Genomic DNA, 19067 nt, shown 5'->3' with positions numbered 1-19067 from the left:
GACTTGGTTGTTCAAAGACCAGTCACATGCATTGGTGCTGCTTATAGTCTATTTGGCTCAAAAGCGGACCGATGAATTGCAACTGTTTGTTACGAGGCGTGTGTGAGTGGGGAAGGGGTGGGGGGGTGTTGGGGCAGGGGGGAAAGGGACAGCCTGGTGTGCGAGAAAGCACGGAGACAGCACAGCACTGGTAAATGAATAAAAACTGTTGGCACTTGTGCACCTGCTTCTCGAACACGACTGTCCCTTTCCCTGCACTCCTCCCTCGTAATAGTGACCTGTGTCAACATTTTGGATAGTTTTTTAAACAACTTTTTTTTATATTTAGGATAAAACATCTCCAAAAACCTCATAGAGTTGGTATGATGTTTTAATTATGATGAGCGTTTCATTGAGTATTTTATGTTTATTAGTTTTCGAGTTAGATTGCAATTCCTCGGTCCGCTATTGAGTCATACGCACTAGAGTGGTATGTACCCCAGATTGGAATATCCACAACGTTTTTTTAATGAGACACCTGGAATATTGCTGAGTGTTGCATTAACAAGAAAAACAAACAAACGAATAAAGCGAAAACAGCCTCGAAGGAAATAAAGAAATATACGGGACTTCTAAAGACGAGACCATGATCATCGAGTTTATAGGCTGCCTCAGACGTTAGGTGCATGTTCAGTACGTCTTTTCTCAAGCAATGACCGAAACAACCTTTGTGACAATCTCACAACCTGTATCAGTCTGGCCACGGTTTCCCGACAGTGTCACGGATTTAGTCAGTTCATAAGGAGAGAGGTTAGTACACAGTTCTAACAACACAAACGAAGAATGTTTGCTTATGTATTGGTATCACTTTGGGCTGGCTAAAATGATCAATAATCGGAAATATCATTAATGATTATCGATATGAAAGATGTGTTATTAACAATATCGTAATTACCGTTTGTGAAAGAAACAAGTTTTAATTTTCTCACACAATGTACATATTTAGGACTTTTGGCTCAAAGTTACGATTATATGTATCTATGATAGATCGATACTTCGTTTCCTATTATTAATCGATACCACTTCACACCATACTGATCTACAAAGAGTTTGATTAAGATGAGTCTCCACTTCTGTAACTTTTAGAGATGATTGGAGAAGAGGGTATTCCCTGAAGCCTCCTAAATTGCTACCCCTCACCTTAGTTTAAAGGTCACATGCAACGTAAAACGCATCTTTGCAGATTCTGATATCTTTCGGTATGTACTTACCGAAACAAATCCACAAAAATGACAATTCAGCCTGTAAAGTTGGAAAAATCGCGATGAAAAAAAAGCCTGCGAAATCTGAGATCAAACGATTCACTAAATTTCCCCAGCGCTGGGGGAAAAGTGGTCTCAAGAGCTGTGCTGCGCTCATATCGCATGCGCAGTGAATAGGTTCGAGGAGCTTGAAACAGTATGCATGCCCGGAGTATGAGGTCGTGAGCAGTAGTCTAATCTTGGTTGTGTACACAAACAAGTAAATAATCTACTCGTTACATAAAAAACTTGTTGATTGTGGTAAGCAGCCTCTGTCACAGGGAGAGCTCAATGTCTGGTTTATTGACATCTATAAGTCAGCCTGCCTGCCTGCTAAAGACAATATGCAATACACAGCTTCAATCATTGACCACATATCAGGCTATACGCCATGAACATTCTAAATTGATTCATGACCCGTGCACCCGAGTCCTGTCTCTGCCACATTATGTAATTAGACACGTGTGATACTTGAACACATGACATGTGGTTAGTGGTTGGGTTTCTGGGCAGGGCCTAAGGTTGTGCTAAATCACACAAAGAAGTGATTCATGTTGTGGTACAATGACATCAGCTTGAACTAAGTCACCTGGTCTGAGAACCCATCCATTTCGCCCTAAAGACAGTTGGCAAGGCATCAGACTATTCCAGGAATGAGGTTTTGTCCACAGACTGTATGAGAAAATCAGTCAAGTTGTTTTCTCTGAGCACTTTTTCATGTCTGTTTTCCCCCTCCTTGGCTGATGTTCTGACAATCCAATACATGTATTGACTTTTTGACAAACACAGTCTGCTTGAAAAAAAAAACCCGCACCAAATATGAATATATTTAGATAATTTTATTCTAGTATTACAACATCACATTTCCTGGAAAATGTATCAGAATCACTGCTCCTACTCAGTGACCGGATGATGATGCAATTTTGCTGTAGATTTAATTCAGATACAATACTATTTACAAAAGTCTATTATGCTCAAGCAACGTTATTGCACTCAAAGGGTAATCAAGACATGAAATGCTGATCCTTGTGTCTGTGCTGTTCTGTGTCCCACGTTAAGTTCATGGTGGGCTAGATATTCACAAAAATCCATTTAAATAACACTTCTTTACAACTAATGTGTATGGGGAAAAAGTTCATGTTGTTTTCAACAGTAATGAAGACTTGAAATTGCTCTTTCTGTGACAGAATGAGATCCTACCTAGGTCCATGTTAGCCAAGATATTCAAATCTATTTTAATATCAATGGGCATTCGGAGATTGGCAATCAGTACAGTGGTCCAGTTAACACGAGCATCAGAGATTCTGTTAATCCAGACATGACAGCATGTCTAGAAATATCTCTGATAAAGCTTGTTGCTGTCTTGTCCTGATTGTGTCAGGTGCGCAGCAAATGAAACAGACTGTAAACTTCATAGCTACTGTACAGTTCACTATACAAAGTGACATTCTAACAGACAGACCAATTTGCGAAGTGTCACTAAATGAGACTCTTTCTGAATCAGAACCGGTGACGAAACCAAACAGAACAAAATATACTATGCACACATGGAGTTGAAAACTAAGCTGGGTACTGTGGTCCTGGAGGTCTTTGACATAATTCAAACTAGGAACTGACTCAAACAACAAATGAGCGAGTTTAGTTTTACACCACTTTAGCAATATTCTGGCAATACCACAACAGCGACACCAGGAATGTGCTTCACACTTTATACCCATGTATGAAAGCACCAAGGTCTTCAGGGTGACAAGTGAATGCTTTGATTACCAGGCTAAATTAACTTCTCTCAAATTTACTAGAATCTTAACACTGAAAATATGCCTAGAACCTTAGTCTTTCCTGCTTATTTAGAATACTGCATACACCAGTGCACGTTTTGTTTCCATACTGGTACATACTCTCTCTGGGAACTCAGTTCAACAAATTTTCAACAATGGGTGGAAAATGAGTCTGTCCTTAAATCTAAAATGACCACGGACTAGCTTGTCAGGTAAGTTTTGATGTATTGGACAAAAAGATCCAAACGGTGTTGAAATTAACAAAGTGAGTGATTAAAACCAGAAAACAACTTATTGGCATTGACTGTTACAGTGCTATCATACAGTAGTGCTTGTAGACATAGATTACAATACGTACATAAAAACAGAAAAATGTGAAACAAAAAGTAATAAAATATCACAGCTAAAACAAAAAAATGATTGTTCTTACCCTCTGACCAATGCTTTCTATAAATTTGTCAATATTTTAAATATATTATGAAGAGGACTTTTATAAAGATTTTTGCTGTAATTTATGCATACATTATGCATTTTAATTACTTGTGGCTATGAAACAAAATGGTTCCTTTGAAATGGACCACATTTTGCACCAGTATTGTACCCTAACTGGCTAAATCTTAAACAGTAACTAAACTGAAGTGAGTACACACCAAAGTTGCACCTTTCTTGACGAAAGTTTCATAGTGTTACTACAGTGACTTTACCTGTGGGTAGACGCAAACACAAGAAAGGCCATGTGCCATGAGACTATGGGAAACAGTTCAACTATAACATGATTCATAGAGTAACATATAAAACACACTGATAAAACACTGGATCACAGCCGCATCTTGAAGAAATATGTACAAGTTTACAGAGGGGGATTTCACTGCACAATAGATAGGTGAGATGGACATAAAAGTCCAAGACTATTGAACTTCACTGTGATGTACATGCGCTGGTTTTCTGGCGCCAGCCTACTGAGATACCATGCCAGAGTGATGGATATCCCAGACACAGTATTCCGACTTTGAGACGATTAGTCAGTTTTCTCAGCTTAATGCCAAGCACCAGGCTGAGCTACAGATGCTATTTTTACCTTTGGTGGGACCAATCGGGTATGGAAACAGAAGCCGTCTGCTCTACAGGCAGAAGTAATGCTGAAGTTGTAATGAGTGGTAAGCTGTGCTGGAGTATGCTGTGATGGGTATGATCTGGGAGAAATCTAGAGTCTTTGAATGGCATTTTGAAGTGATACACATGAAGGTAAGAATTTGTGGATGTCAGCTTGAGGAACATAACATTCATGTGGATCATCCCTCAAATAAAGAAGCTGACATCCATAAATCCATTCACCTGATGAAGGAGAAAGAATGTACCCAAAATGAGTTCCTCAAATAAAGAAGCTGACATCCATAAATTCTCTCCTTTAGAGATAAATCTTCTTGGGATTTTCTTACTGTGGATTGATGGTGTTGTTTTTAAATATACGACTGAATGATCTGTCATCATTTGCAAAGTGAATAACAAATAGTGATGCCATAAACTTCTTTCTTCATGATTCCAAACAAAGTCTGTCATATACAAATATACAAAGGAATGGTCTCAGAGATAGTACATGATTTCAGTCCAAGGCCACAGGCTGTACATTCCCATAAAAGGCAAAAAAAATCATATTTGAATGGCCTTCATACACCCATTAAATATTTATACACTATATCTACACACACTAGACAAGTTGCAACGGACTGGTTGCTGCATTCCATTCTCTGGCACCGAGTCAGTTAATAAGGTATTTGGTTCTGATAGTACTGTAGCATGTCGTAGGTGCGACCACGCCAGTTAAGGGTACACTCTCGGATGATCTTCAGCATGAAGTTGGCAGCCTCTCTCTCGTTGGCCTGTGGGGCGAAGCGGCTCCGGAGCAGCTTGATGGTTTGTCCACGGAAACATGGTAGTCTTGTGTCCAGCATCAGCGACACCAGGGAGATGATAGCCTCTTGGTATGGCCTGGAGAAATCAATATTAGCTGATGTTATAACATAAATGGTTGGTTTGTTTAAGACCTTCCTCAGCAATATTCCAGCTATGTAGTGGCAGTCTTTAAAAAAATGAGCCTGGACCTGAAAATTCAGTGATCAAAAGTGTGACCATTGATCAATGGAATTGGGATACGATAGCAACAAGCCAGCGAGCATGACCACTTGATCGAAGTCACCTCTTACGACAAGAGTGGGTTGAAGATGAATTCTAACCTGGACCTTCAGGGATGGAAAAGATAAAGTGGGTGTTTGTCAGCCTACCTGACAGCCAGGTATCCCTGAACACACAGCTCCATGAACCACTGGAAGGACGGTGCTTCCATCGTGCCACCCATGATCATCAGCATTTCCTCCGTTAGTTTGATGTCTGGCTCCCAGCCAAGATTTCCTCCTGGGGAACTTTCAAACATGAAGCCAAAATCTGCAACAAAATGTGATCCAAAGATCAGACAAACAGTCACAAATAAAAAAATGAAAAATACAAAACTAACAAACCAAAATGATTCTGTTCATTTGAAATGACTCTTAACAATCAACAAAAGTTACCGAGACCTAAATGGAATCACGGAAACGTGTGACTGACCAATGTGGATGATGTGTCCCTTGCTGTTGAGCATAATGTTTCCATTGTGTCTGTCTTTGATCTGCAGGAGGAAGCTGACAATGCTGTAGGCAGCCATACTGACGATGAAGTTATGTCGAGCCTGTTGGAGACAGTGTCATGTGATTAGAAAATATTCTGAGTAGCATAAAAGAAGTGAGAGAACTAATTGATTGATTAGAAGCTGATGAGTAGCAATGAAGGCAGAATATTTAATGAATGGGTGAGTCTAACACAGCTTTTAGAAAAATCCCACCACTGTCAAAGCGGAACACACCAGCGTTACGAGTGAGGGCTTTAACCGGGAGGCTACTGCACCTTCCTTGCAATGAATGATAGTACCACTGTCAAGTAGGAATGAAGTACTACATGATGATGATGATGATGATGATGATGATGATGATGATGAAGATGTAAAAACTTACAGCTTGAAACTCTCGTGAAGATTCATCTCCATATTTGGCTATGAAATATTCATACATGCCGATGTCTGTCTGTCTACCGATCTGGTCACGTGACTTGCTGTCTGGCACACATTCGATCACACCGCACTAGAATACAACACAGAGAATGTCATACAGGTCACTGGTTACAATTATTTCCCTACTCTAAATACAAGACAGAAAATGTCCCAAGGTAAACTGTGGTTTATCCTTCATCAAAGGGTGGTATAGATATTAGGCTTATTCCTGTTCAATAAAATCACACGTCATTCAGTATTGAGATATACAGTGAGAGTTCTTACCCCTGGTGCTGTGGCAACAACCCTGTATGGAGCCAAGTAGAGCTCCAGTCCAGCAAGTTCAAAGATATTCTTGAACATTCCTATAACTTGCAGGGCCAGCATGTCCTGAAACAGTCAGACATTTCCATCATTCCAGTCCAGATAGAGACATGGCAGGAGAGTGAAAGAGTAATCATTTCATATTGAACAGAGAAACAACACTAAACTGGCCAACTCACTCTGTCCAAGTCAGACCACCTACCTGTCGGACATCATCTCCAACCTTGAATATGCAGGCCTGCCAGTATTCCGGGACAATGGAGTCCTTGGCCAGAGCCTGATTGTCACCTAGAGCCAGTCTCTCCAGGCCATGGATGCCGCAACGCTTCACCTTGAACCTGGCCAGGTAAGGGGCCTTTGCAGCACTGCAAGGGAAGAAGTGATGATGAGGTAAGACAAGAGTCCAAGAAAGACTGTTCTGACAGTGATACTGTAGGAGGCAGACATCGAATCTGGAAAATGTACATCCAAACTCTTAATATCATCCACAATCCACATTAGTCATATATGCAAGTCTCCTGCATTAAATGTGGCAGTAATACTGACGTGGTTGTGTTTTAAGAATGAAATCCCAAATACCATTGTGAAGAAAAACCTAACAACATTCACAAAGTTCTTTGGGATTCACGCCCACTATTATAGAAGTCAGGTAAGCCTAGGGGACACAACTCTGTGCAACAAACCAAGGTGTCTTTGATATCCAGGACACAAATGCATCCCTAAGCTACAATGAGTGAGTAACTGAGGTTAGTTTTAGACAACTTTTCGCAATAGTTCAGCAATATCAAGGCATTGTACCTATGTGGAGAATCGAACCTTGGTCATTGGCAAGACGAGCTAATGCCTCGACCACTAGGCTACCCCACCATCCCTCCCTCTGGAACTGGTAAAGTGACAAGACTCTTATCTGGTGTTAATACTCTTGAGGTGAATGAAGCGTACAAAGAATAATATCTTCAGTGAGTTGGGATTTTTATCTTGAATAACACTCAATCACGCATTAAGCACAGGAATTACCAATGTTTTGAGATTGAAAATTGATGGAAGGGAGATAACTCTAAATCTATTTACTGTGAGCTGTCTGCAAAATGGAGATTCGCATCGCATTCAACCGAAGTGCTTCAAACAGCTCAAAATTAGAACTTGGGTGTACGGTAAGATAAATACGTTGTTCACTGGCCCCTCGGGGTCCATGGGCTCATGTACCGTTGAGGTTTGTTTATGTTCCCCTCTCCTTGCAGCTCAGGGAACATAAGCAAACCAGTGAACAACTTCTAATATCTCACACACAGCTTGGCATATCTGAGGTAATAATGCACTGTTGTTTGTGTGGATTTAGCGCAATATAATTAGATGAATTATTATCATTATTTTCCATGGCAACCACTTGTGTGTATTTGCCTAACCTCTGCATGGGAGTGCCAGACTTCTTGTCAATCTCGGTAACAATGGCCTCAGGATTGGATGGTAGGTAGCACCCTGGAATAGAAACCGTTTTTAACCAAACAGAATACTTATGCTACTGCTTACTGGACACACTGTTTGAATAGATCCAATAGCATTTCACATTGGTTACGTCACAGACGAGTCACTGACAAATTACATTTCACAGTAAAGGAGTAAGCAAATGTCAAGAGAATAAACCCTGTGAGGACTCCATTTAAAGGTGAGTTTGTAAACAGATGTGTCACACCTTGTGGACAAAATACATCAAGTGTGACAGTGATTCAGTACTTGAATTGAGGTTTGGTTTTGTTTTCCTGCTTTGGGATGTGGGATGAGGTATGTCTCAGAAATATGCCATATATATGTTGATGCTGCTTTTAGCAACATTCAAGCACTATCATGACAGGGGATGCCATAAATGAACTTCACGTGTGTCCATGTGTCCATGTGGAGAATCGAACCCGTCTTCGGTGAGACAAGCCAGCGCTTTACTCACTAGGCTACCCCACCAGCCCAACATTACACAAATGTGAATAATTTTATTGTGATACATGAATCTGACAAAAAATAGACAATATTTTAGTCTCTTCATGCACAGGAAGTGCATGATAAATCTGTTTCAACATCTTGGAATTGGAGCTCATGGAAACGTGACTCAACCACAATTGTTTGGTTGTACATGTAAATGCCTTTCAAAGAGTTGGAAGGTTTATATTTTGTCATATCAGCAATAATCCCTTTCTGTACCAACCTGTGAGTAGTTAATATTAAGTTAATGATTGCAAGTTATGCTGCTTTTAGCAATATTCCAGCAATATCACGGCAGGTGACACCAGAACTGAGGACAATCTAACCTGGCTGTTTGGAGTGATGAGTGTACACTTCAGTCACTCGGCTATCCCACTGCCCCTTGTTGATATGAAATGTCACTAGCAAGCATTACTTTGAAGCATGTACTTTGGTATGTAAACATGAGTGAGTGAGTGAGTTTAGTTTTACGTCGCACTTAGCAATATTCCAGCTATATGGCGACGGTCTGTAAATAATCGCGTCTGGACCAGACAATCCAGTGATCAACAACATGTGCATCGATCTGCGCAATGGGGAACCGATGACATGTGTCAACCAAGTCAGCTAGTCTGACCACTCGATCCTGTTAGTCGCCTCTTACGACAAGCATAGTCACCTTTTATGGCAAGCATGGGTTGCTGAAGGCCTATTCTACCCCGGGACCTTCACGGGTCGGTATGTAAACAACATGAACTGGTAGTTCACAGAGGATACAAAACCTGTGTCAAAATGACATGTCAACACTTATTTAGTCTTTATTAACACTTTAGTGCAGATAAACCGCAGAAGCATCTTTTTTTCTGGTAGTATGAAGGAAGAAAAGATAACTCTTCCAAGTACAGATAACTCCTGCAGTATCCAGCTGCTGAAGCCACAACCTACCTTGTTGTAGCTGAATTTTACTCAGGCACTTCAAACATGCTTCATTTCTCTCTGGACCTTTGGGGTAGGGCCTGAAATATATCAAACATTTACAAAATAAATATCCATTATAATAACAAGACACAGTCATCAATATCCACCACATTACCTCCAATTTCAGTCTATGTCACACTTGTTGCCATGGAAATGCGAAAAATATTTTATTAAGAATACCCAAACTACCAAAAGGCACTAATACACCACAAGATCTATCTATGTGCCAAGTTTGGTGAAGAAATATTGAATGGTTTTGCCCCAGAAAAGCTAAATGTGCAAGGACGGGGTGCATTTTAATACCCCCTGCAAAATGCAATGCGGGCGATAATAAGGCCACTTACATAGGGCTCAAAACTGCTAAGCACACATAACATGTACTTTATTACCCTGAAAAAACCAAGCAGCCTGTGAAGCACTAGAAGGTCATATGACCCTTCCCACTGGGAACATGACTACATTTATTGCATGTGCTTTGTTCTGCAACAGGACAGAAGTTTCAGAAAAGGACTCTCTGTGACCAAAGTTGGTTAACTTCAACTGGCTTGTGTACAGGACTCTATGAATAAGACCACACAACACAAGTCACATATGGGAAACAAAGCATTTAAATATAGAATGTAAAGTTTCATGCTGTCTAAGGAACATAAGATATTTTTGTATTGCGTGCTGTTGAAACAAAGCAGTTTGTCCAACCTACCTAATTTCTCCTGAAATTGCTGTGATCTTCCCGAAGAAGTCAAACTCCCTCTCATAGAACTGCAGAGCAGGACCTGCTAATGACTTTGAGATCTCATTCATCAGGGCCTCCAGCTTGTCTCCGATCTCCTCTGCAGGGTACACTCACAATGTCAAACCATAGATCCACAATGTTACAGGCTGATACATGTATTTGTGGAATTCCACATCTACATTTCCAAATGATGACTTCTTTGAGAGGCACATAAATGTTGGAGCAGTAAGGAATGATAATAATATATGGAGAACAACTTCTTTATGATGATGAGACAGACGTTTTCATGTAGGTCCTAACATCACCATCTTGATAGCTGTCACAGCCTACACAGAAACATCACTCTCATTGTAATAAAGAACTTGTTTACAACTTTGCCATGTCAGCAATCATTTGGAACTTTTGATGTGGATTTATACGTTTTCATGCATGTATGCTTTGAAATCAACATCAAAATTTTCAAATGATAATTAACATAATCAACTGATCAATAAATCAATTTAGATGGATGAGACTATTTTTATGGAGTTTGGATTACCTTACTACCCTGTATGTACCATTCTAAAATTAAACAGTGAATGTCTTTACTGTGATATTTGCTATTTACAACTTTGAAAAATCATGGAAGTAAAAATGTTCACTGGGGTAAATGATCGCGGAATAGACTTCAATAGTTTATGGGAAGTTCTGGTATACAATTTTGGCCATCTACTTGACAATCTAGTATGTTCTTGAGTTCAGTTTGCAAATTCTAAATTGAGACTTTCAAAGAGTAGCCTTGCATTTAAATTTCAAGTTTGAAATAACTTTTCTGTAGCTCAAGCAGGCTGCTCTCTGACTGGCTCATACCAACTTCCTGTCAGACATGGTCAAGGTACCTGAACTGCCATTCTGAGGTGATCTGTGATGGGAGAGAGTTTGAGTCTATAGTCACATAAGTAGTATTTCAGCCAAACTGTGACTCCTGTGATGGGATGTCGTCCATGATCTGATCATAATCAGAATTCAAATGGTGTACAATTTTAGAAAAGTGTATGAGGAAGACTCAACATATATAGTCTGGTTCATAATTATTGAGAATTTTCCTTCTTACTTTGAGCTATCCTAACACCTCAACTGATTCACTGATACTTAAAACTAAGTAATGGTATAAGGGAGGTAACTCATCTTGGCCTACTGAGTATAGTACAATTAGAGTTACCTCCCCTGAATTTGTGGCAGACGTCATTTTCCTCAGCACTGTCAACAATGTCTGCTGAAGATAAAAGAAGGTTGATTTTTGAGTTGTGTAATCAAGGAATTGATGATGTAAATACACTGGCAGAGAGAACAGGAACTCCTCTTTCTACTGTGTATAGGATTAGGAGGAATTTTAAAGAGGGAAAGGATTTTGGGCATCAGAAAGGAGCAGGGAGACCCAGAAAATTGGACTTCTCAGATCGCGTCCGGCTGGGAATTTTAGCGTCTAAAAAGCAAAGGGCAAGCATCTCCAACATCAGGTATGAAATGATAGAAAGGGGATCAACAGTTGTATCAAAATCTACAGTTAGAAGAAATTTGAGTGATCTTGGATGGGAGAAAAAGACTGGAATTCCTTCTCCTCTCATGAAACAAGAACATAAAGACAGGCGTGTTGAGTGGTGTTTGGCACATGAAAACTTTGACTGGGAAAATGTGATTTTTACTGATGAAAGCTCAATATGGGTATATCCCAAAAATGTGAAAATATGGACAAAGTCTGCGTCAGCACCGTTGTATCGACGACCTAAATACAGCCCAAAGTTTCATGTATGGGGAGGGATATCCTTATTAGGAACGACCCCGCTGTGTGTGTTTGAGGGAAATCTGACAAGTCAACGCTACACTAACATATTAGATAATTTTCTCCTTCCAAGTGCACATGTGTTTTATGGAAATGACTGGATTTTGCAGCAAGATAATGATCCTAAACACACCGCAAAACATGCCAAGCAGTGGATTCAGGAGAAAAATGTGACTGCATTACCATTTCCTGCATATAGTCCTGACTTAAATCCCATTGAGAACATTTGGGGGATGATGAAGGAATGTGTGAATCAAAAGGGGTTCACAAAAATTGAAGACATGAAGAGAGAAGTGGTCCGATACTGGGACAGCATAACCCACGAGACACTAACCTCTCTGATAGGAAGTATGCCTACCCGTCTTAGACTGTGCCGTGAAGCTCAAGGAGACTTGATAAAATATTAAATTGTTACCTACACAACATGAAAAGGTCAGTTCACTTTCACAATACATTCAATTTTATCTGATTTGTTCTCGTTTAATAATATGAAATGGTTTAGCTATTCTCAATAATTTTGAACCATACTGTATATAACCCAACATTGTGCCCATGTGATCACATTTCCATGACAAGTGAAATGTCTACCGTCTTTGATGGTGGAGTCTTCATCCATGAACATGTTAGTCTTCATGTTCCACAGCAGCTGGTGGGCCAACAACTGCGATGTCTTGGCTGCCCACATGATGAACTCGTACATGTAGCCCATCTAAAACACAGTAGGGACACATGTATGGTCACATGCTGTCTGTAAATAACACCAGCCAATCCTGTGATTGAGTTTTACGCCGCACTCAGCAATATTCCTATATGGCAGTGGTCTGTAAATAATTTAGTCTGGACCAGACAATCCAGTGGTCAACAGCATAAGTATCAAACTGCACAATTGGGAACTGATGACATTTGTCAACCAAGTCAGCGAGCCTGACCACCCGATCCCATTAGGCCATAATGATAACTTCTTGTACATCTGGAACAAAGCAGGTTCACATTCATGTTTTGTTGGTTGTTTAATACCACACTCAGCAATATTTCAGCTACATGATGGTGATTGGGACATAGATCAGAGACTCAAGTGATTGACGCCAGGTGATCTACACCATTAGGATGTGATACAAAATGTGTAGCTCAACTTAAAAACCTCATTAACCCATACATATTTTTTACTTGTTTGCTGTTTAAATTAAGTTCCATTAAGCAATATTCCAGGCATATATCTGGAGTCTGTTAATAATCTGAACCAGACAATCCAGAGAACAACATCATGAGTATCAAGCACCATGAGCAACTGGGATAGAATGAAATATGTCAAATCAGTAAGTCTGACTTCCTTATCAAGTTAGTTCCCTCTTGCGACAAGCATGGGCTGCTGAAAACTACCCAGATCATCTTAGCCATCGCTAAGTCTGAAATGCAAAGAGGCTATTTGTTCAAAATCCTGGCTAAACCTGTGATATTATTGACATGATGTCTTACCGGGTCATATCGGAGAGCTTGGACAATCTGTGGTATATAGAACAGCAAGGCTTCCTGAAAACAAGGGTACACACAATATTCACTTCTCAAAAAACACAAAATTCAAAACAGCATATAACACCTGAACATAACGAGGGTCATCAGAGGACGATGAATTGCCCCTGCTGACAAATTTGAACGAACAGATCATTTTTCGTAATTCAAAGTCCAACTTTATGAGAGAATTGTTTTTCTAATCAGTTCATCCATAACGTAGTAGTCATAGTATAGTAGTAGCTACTGATCAGCTATCAGGACAACATGGAGTTGGGATTTATAACTGTGTTCTTCTATGTCAGGTACACACCAATATCAAAGTCATAGTATAGTAGTAGCTACTGATCAGCTATCAGGACAACATGGAGTTGGGATTTATAACTGTGTTCTTCTATGTCAGGTACACACCAATATCAAAGTCATAGTATAGTAGTAGCTACTGATCAGCTATCAGGACAACATGGAGTTGGGATTTATAACTGTGTTCTTCTATGTCAGGTACACACCAATATCAAAGTCATAGTATAGTAGTAGCTACTGATCAGCTATCAGGACAACATGGAGTTGGGATTTATAACTGTGTTCTTCTATGTCAGGTACACACCAATATCAAAGTCATAGTATAGTAGTAGCTACTGATCAGCTATCAGGACAACATGGAGTTGGGATTTATAACTGTGTTCTTCTATGTCAGGTACACACCAATATCAAAGTCATAGTATAGTAGTAGCTACTGATCAGCTATCAGAACAACATGGAGTTGGGATTTATAACTGTGTTCTTCTATGTCAGGTACACACCAATATCAAAGTCATAGTATAGTAGTAGCTACTGATCAGCTATCAGAACAACATGGAGTTGGGATTTATAACTGTGTTCTTCTATGTCAGGTACACACCAATATCAAAGTCATAGTATAGTAGTAGCTACTGATCAGCTATCAGAACAACATGGAGTTGGGATTTATAACTGTGTTCTTCTATGTCAGGTACACACCAATATCAAAGTCATAGTATAGTAGTAGCTACTGATCAGCTATCAGGACAACATGGAGTTGGGATTTATAACTGTGTTCTTCTATGTCAGGTACACACCAATATCAAAGTCATAGTATAGTAGTAGCTACTGATCAGCTATCAGAACAACATGGAGTTGGGATTTATAACTGTGTTCTTCTATGTCAGGTACACACCAATATCAAAGTCATAGTATAGTAGTAGCTACTGATCAGCTATCAGGACAACATGGAGTTGGGATTTATAACTGTGTTCTTCTATGTCAGGTACACACCAATATCAAAGTCATAGTATAGTAGTAGCTACTGATCAGCTACCAGAACAACATGGAGTTGGGATTTATAACTGTGTTCTTCTATGTCAGGTACACACCAATATCAAAGTCATAGTATAGTAGTAGCTACTGATCAGCTACCAGAACAACATGGAGTTGGGATTTATAACTGTGTTCTTCTATGTCAGGTACACACCAATATCAAAGTCATAGTATAGTAGTAGCTACTGATCAGCTACCAGAACAACATGGAGTTGGGATTTATAACTGTGTTCTTCTATGTCAGGTACACACCAATATCAAAGTCATAGTATAGTAGTAGCTACTGATCAGCTATCAGAACAACATGGAGTTGGGATTTATAACTGTGTTCTTCTATGTCAGGTACACACCAATATCAAAGTCATAGTATAGTAGTAGCTACTGATCAGCTATCAGGACAACATGGAGTTGGGATTTATAACTGTGTTCTTCTATGTCAGGTACACACCAATATCAAAGTCATAGTATAGTAGTAGCTACTGATCAGCTATCAGGACAACATGGAGTTGGGATTTATAACTGTGTTCTTCTATGTCAGGTACACACCAATATCAAAGTCATTGGAAAAAATGCTAATTTTAGAGAAAGGTAATAACACAAGGCAGCAAAATCTAACTGACCATTAACATAGGTTCTTGGCATGTCCACAGACACAACTCCCAAACTGGAGTAAATGTAATAGAATGCAGTACTTAGTCGATAACCATTAGGGCTGCAATGATTCTGTTCGATTTATCGAAAACTGAATCTGATACCTTAGTTGTGATTCTTTCCAACCATTATCACTATTTCAATTTGATTTTTTTATATCTATCTAAATTATAGCGAAATTATTATTTCGACTTCAACTCAAGCAGTTTTGAGTGCTAAAATATGGGGAAATGTCATTGGTTGATGCCATAAGAATTGTGGTTCAAGCTGTCAGTGAATTTCAAGTTACACCACTTACATTCCTGATTTCCAGTCAAATCTTTGAAAAAGTTTTCAGTGTTCTATGTTTTGTTTGAAAAACTGTGAGTTAAATGAAATCTGATGCTTTACTTCTACTGAAGAATCAAATAAAAAATCATCGAATCAAATATCGAAAATAGAATCAAATCGAGGTCTGGCAGAATAGTTGCAACCCTAGTAACCTTGACCCTATTTGATATTGACACCTTGAAGAAGTACAATAATACAAATGTCCAAGATACCCCTGTACAACGGAAGAAGTTTGTGGTAAACACTTCACTTGGTGATATTCCAGTTATACGACAATGATCTGTAAATAATCCATGCTGTGCCCTGTTCCTCAAAGCGATTATAACATTACAATGATTGAAATCACTACAATCCAATTGAAAATTTATCTACCATTACTCCACCATTAATCAATGTAGTTGAAAGGTACAATCACTTCTGTAAGTTGCTTATGCCTGTCTGTAACTTACATATGATTGATTCTTGTGTATGAACAAGATAGCTGCGTTAGTTGTAATTCATAAACAAAGGAGACTTAATATTGACCCTATTTCGAGACTGTTGTCATGTTCTATGATGTTTACAACGATGCTGAAATATACCACAATCTTCCCTTGATTTTCGCCATAATAGTTGCCAAGAAGGCTCCAAATAAGGCCAGCTGATGACAATTGACCTCTACAATGAGACTATCAAGCTTTTTTGCTTGAAAGGTAGACCTACTGCTCTTCTTTTCCTTAGACACAATCTCACACTTAGTGTATGTCATCTACTTTAAAAGGGAAGCGGCTCTCACCAGCCGGTAGAAATGTAAACAAACTCAGAAGATCACCATTGTAATTTACTATCGAAAGATTTACAATTGCAAGACTTATGGACTTAGGAACGACCATAAATTGTTCTTTACAATAATTGTAAAGTTGTTTGTAGAGCTAACAACTGATTGTAGCTTGATTTGCTTTCAGGAATGGGACCTGGATCTGACAATCCAGTGATTGATATTAAGAGCATACACAATTTGGACACCATGACATCCTTAACCACGTCAACAAGTCTGACCACCCGGTCACATTCGTCACCTCTAACAACAATCATGTGCTGTTGAAGAGCTAAAAAGTACTTTAAACAGATATTCACAATAACAGTTATAAGTATGAGAGCCAGTATGCTTCGAACAATGAGAGCAACGCTTTTTATGGATAGACAACTTCTTTACTGCAGTGGTTGTGACATTTCAGTGTAGATCCTAACACTTGTATCAAGCAAATCCACAATTACCAAGCAAAGGATGCATCTGCTTGATAACCATGCTAGGATCTACACTGAAACATTTCGTATACTCCAACATAGAAGTTGTCTGTCCGTAAAAAAGAGTTTCTCTCACAATACCAGCTTCTACTGCAACTTAAGGAAGCACTCACGGATGGGTGAGATCGCAGAACTCTAACAGCGAACTGGGCTGTGAGAGGATGTGGTGGGTACAACCGGGAGAAGTAGGACAGCGCCAGGACTGGGGAGACAATTCCCCATGTCATCATGTGAGTCAGCTGAAACAGGTGGATGTATTTAATTACCAATCACCAGAATCAACACAATACAGAATCAGTTAATTAAACTGAAATGTTTCTTCGAGCTAAACCTGTGTATACATGAAAAGAGGAAATCAAGTGTTAGATGTACATATTCGTAAGAATTCGTAAGAATATTAGCTTCTTCTATGAACAGCTTACTGGTGTGGTGGCAATGAGTTCCAGAAAGTATGCATAGCAAACCGTCAGTTTTAAATAGAGTTACACAGTATGGCAGAAGTGGCAATCACAGATTAAAAAATGTTCAACAAATTGTGTGGTGTAACCATATGTCACTGTTATATGATTAAAGTTGCAGTTATCAATTATCTCAATTTCTTAGAAATAGTGAAATAATTACAAAAAAGTAATATTCTGAATAAAATCGATATTTTATACTTACTGACTACTACTCCTGACTCATGCTTATTACGCTTATCTCCTCTCTCTATGTGAAGATAGTGGAACACTTGAACTCCCTTGAAGTTCCCTTCTAATTGAGTGGATGTAGTATACACTCATCCATCGGGAACCTCCCTTTCTCGCCATTATGGTCACATGCTAGTCATGCTTGCCACTCTCCCCGAATCTCATTAGCTGGGAATTCAGCGGGCCTGTGAGGGGTGGTTGGGAGGGCTTGACACCATGTGCCAGGATAAGGATAAAATTTCAAGTTTATTTAGAAAGGGTCTAATGCAACCGTGTGTTAAGATTTCCAATCAAGACCAGTCATGACCCTTCTTCATGTACAAGTATCTTCATTATGAGTACAGGGTCATAATCACTCATGCTAGCCTGTTTTACATGTGGGCATGGAATCTCAACCATTATACTCCCTTAAGCGTCTTAGTCTCAACATGTTACGTGATAAAAGGGTGAGTGAAACTCAGCGACGTTGGTTTGAATAGAACAGACACCCAAGCCATGAACTGTTCTAATATGTTCTGTATTGTTTTATGTTGTTTGATGGTACAATACGGGAATGCAAAGCATATTCTGTAGGTTTCATTTCACTGCAGATATGTTTGGCAAAATACTCCATAACAACTGAGTCGACAAACTTCTGAACCACCATGTGGTTGAAACTTGGGAGCATTCCGTAACCGAAAGTTCTGTCTAAATAATAGTGAAAAGGGAGTGGCTCATTATTTGCTTGTGTGATATGAGCAAAAATGATGACACTGATGCATGAACATATTCAATCCAGGCATCCTCTACGGCAATGTCTCGTAGGTAGTGATGGCAAACACTGTATTCGATTTCCAAAAGCAACCCTTCATTATAGTTGAAAACGAGTAGTTTCCATGTACAGCGATTGCTCTCACTTCTTGTGGACTGGCCGCTCGTAGAAGCTCTTTGTAGGCCCTCAGTATAACGGTTCTCATTCATAATGAGATAGTGTTACTGGATAATTCCGTAGGTGTCTCAGTAGATATTTTGGGATGAATTGGTGCTTGAAATATTGTCTCCTTGTCTTTGTATGTTGGAGATATATATTTAACGCTCTGAATGAGCATAATGATAAATCCTGTGTGGCCCGAGGACTGCAGATAATGCCAGGATGTGGTTATGTTTGTCCAGTTGTCCAGGCAGTCTGTACTCAGACCTGGATGTACAATCTCACAATGACTGCAGTCGAATTGTGTGCGAATGAAGTCCAGAGCATGTATTTCTGACATCCATGCTGCTGTAGCTAGGGCGAGTAGAAACAGCATTTTTTGTGTCAATAATTCAAACGATGCCTG

At 39.4% G+C, this 19067-nt stretch overlaps 1 protein-coding gene across 1 annotated transcript in view; it reads right to left on the bottom strand.

Annotated features, from left to right (window-relative positions):
- Positions 1-2108: 2108 nt before the first annotated feature.
- Positions 2109-19067, bottom strand: part of LOC137255762 (phosphatidylinositol 4-kinase alpha-like) — a 77539-nt gene continuing 60580 nt past the window's right edge. The window contains exons 38-49 of the mRNA XM_067793285.1: positions 17176-17301; positions 13427-13480; positions 12539-12659; positions 10096-10225; positions 9363-9433; positions 7871-7943; positions 6667-6829; positions 6426-6530; positions 6106-6231; positions 5663-5783; positions 5341-5500; positions 2109-5047 (exon numbers count right to left, since the gene is read on the bottom strand). Of these exons, the coding sequence (XP_067649386.1) occupies positions 4822-5047; positions 5341-5500; positions 5663-5783; positions 6106-6231; positions 6426-6530; positions 6667-6829; positions 7871-7943; positions 9363-9433; positions 10096-10225; positions 12539-12659; positions 13427-13480; positions 17176-17301 (1476 nt within the window). The 3' untranslated portion in view covers positions 2109-4821. The remainder of the gene's footprint in view (positions 5048-5340; positions 5501-5662; positions 5784-6105; positions 6232-6425; positions 6531-6666; positions 6830-7870; positions 7944-9362; positions 9434-10095; positions 10226-12538; positions 12660-13426; positions 13481-17175; positions 17302-19067) is intronic.

This window comes from Haliotis asinina, chromosome 1 (genome assembly GCF_037392515.1).
Source record: "Haliotis asinina isolate JCU_RB_2024 chromosome 1, JCU_Hal_asi_v2, whole genome shotgun sequence".
NCBI lineage: Eukaryota > Metazoa > Mollusca > Gastropoda > Lepetellida > Haliotidae > Haliotis > Haliotis asinina.
This window is presented reverse-complemented; position numbering and strand designations above follow the sequence as displayed.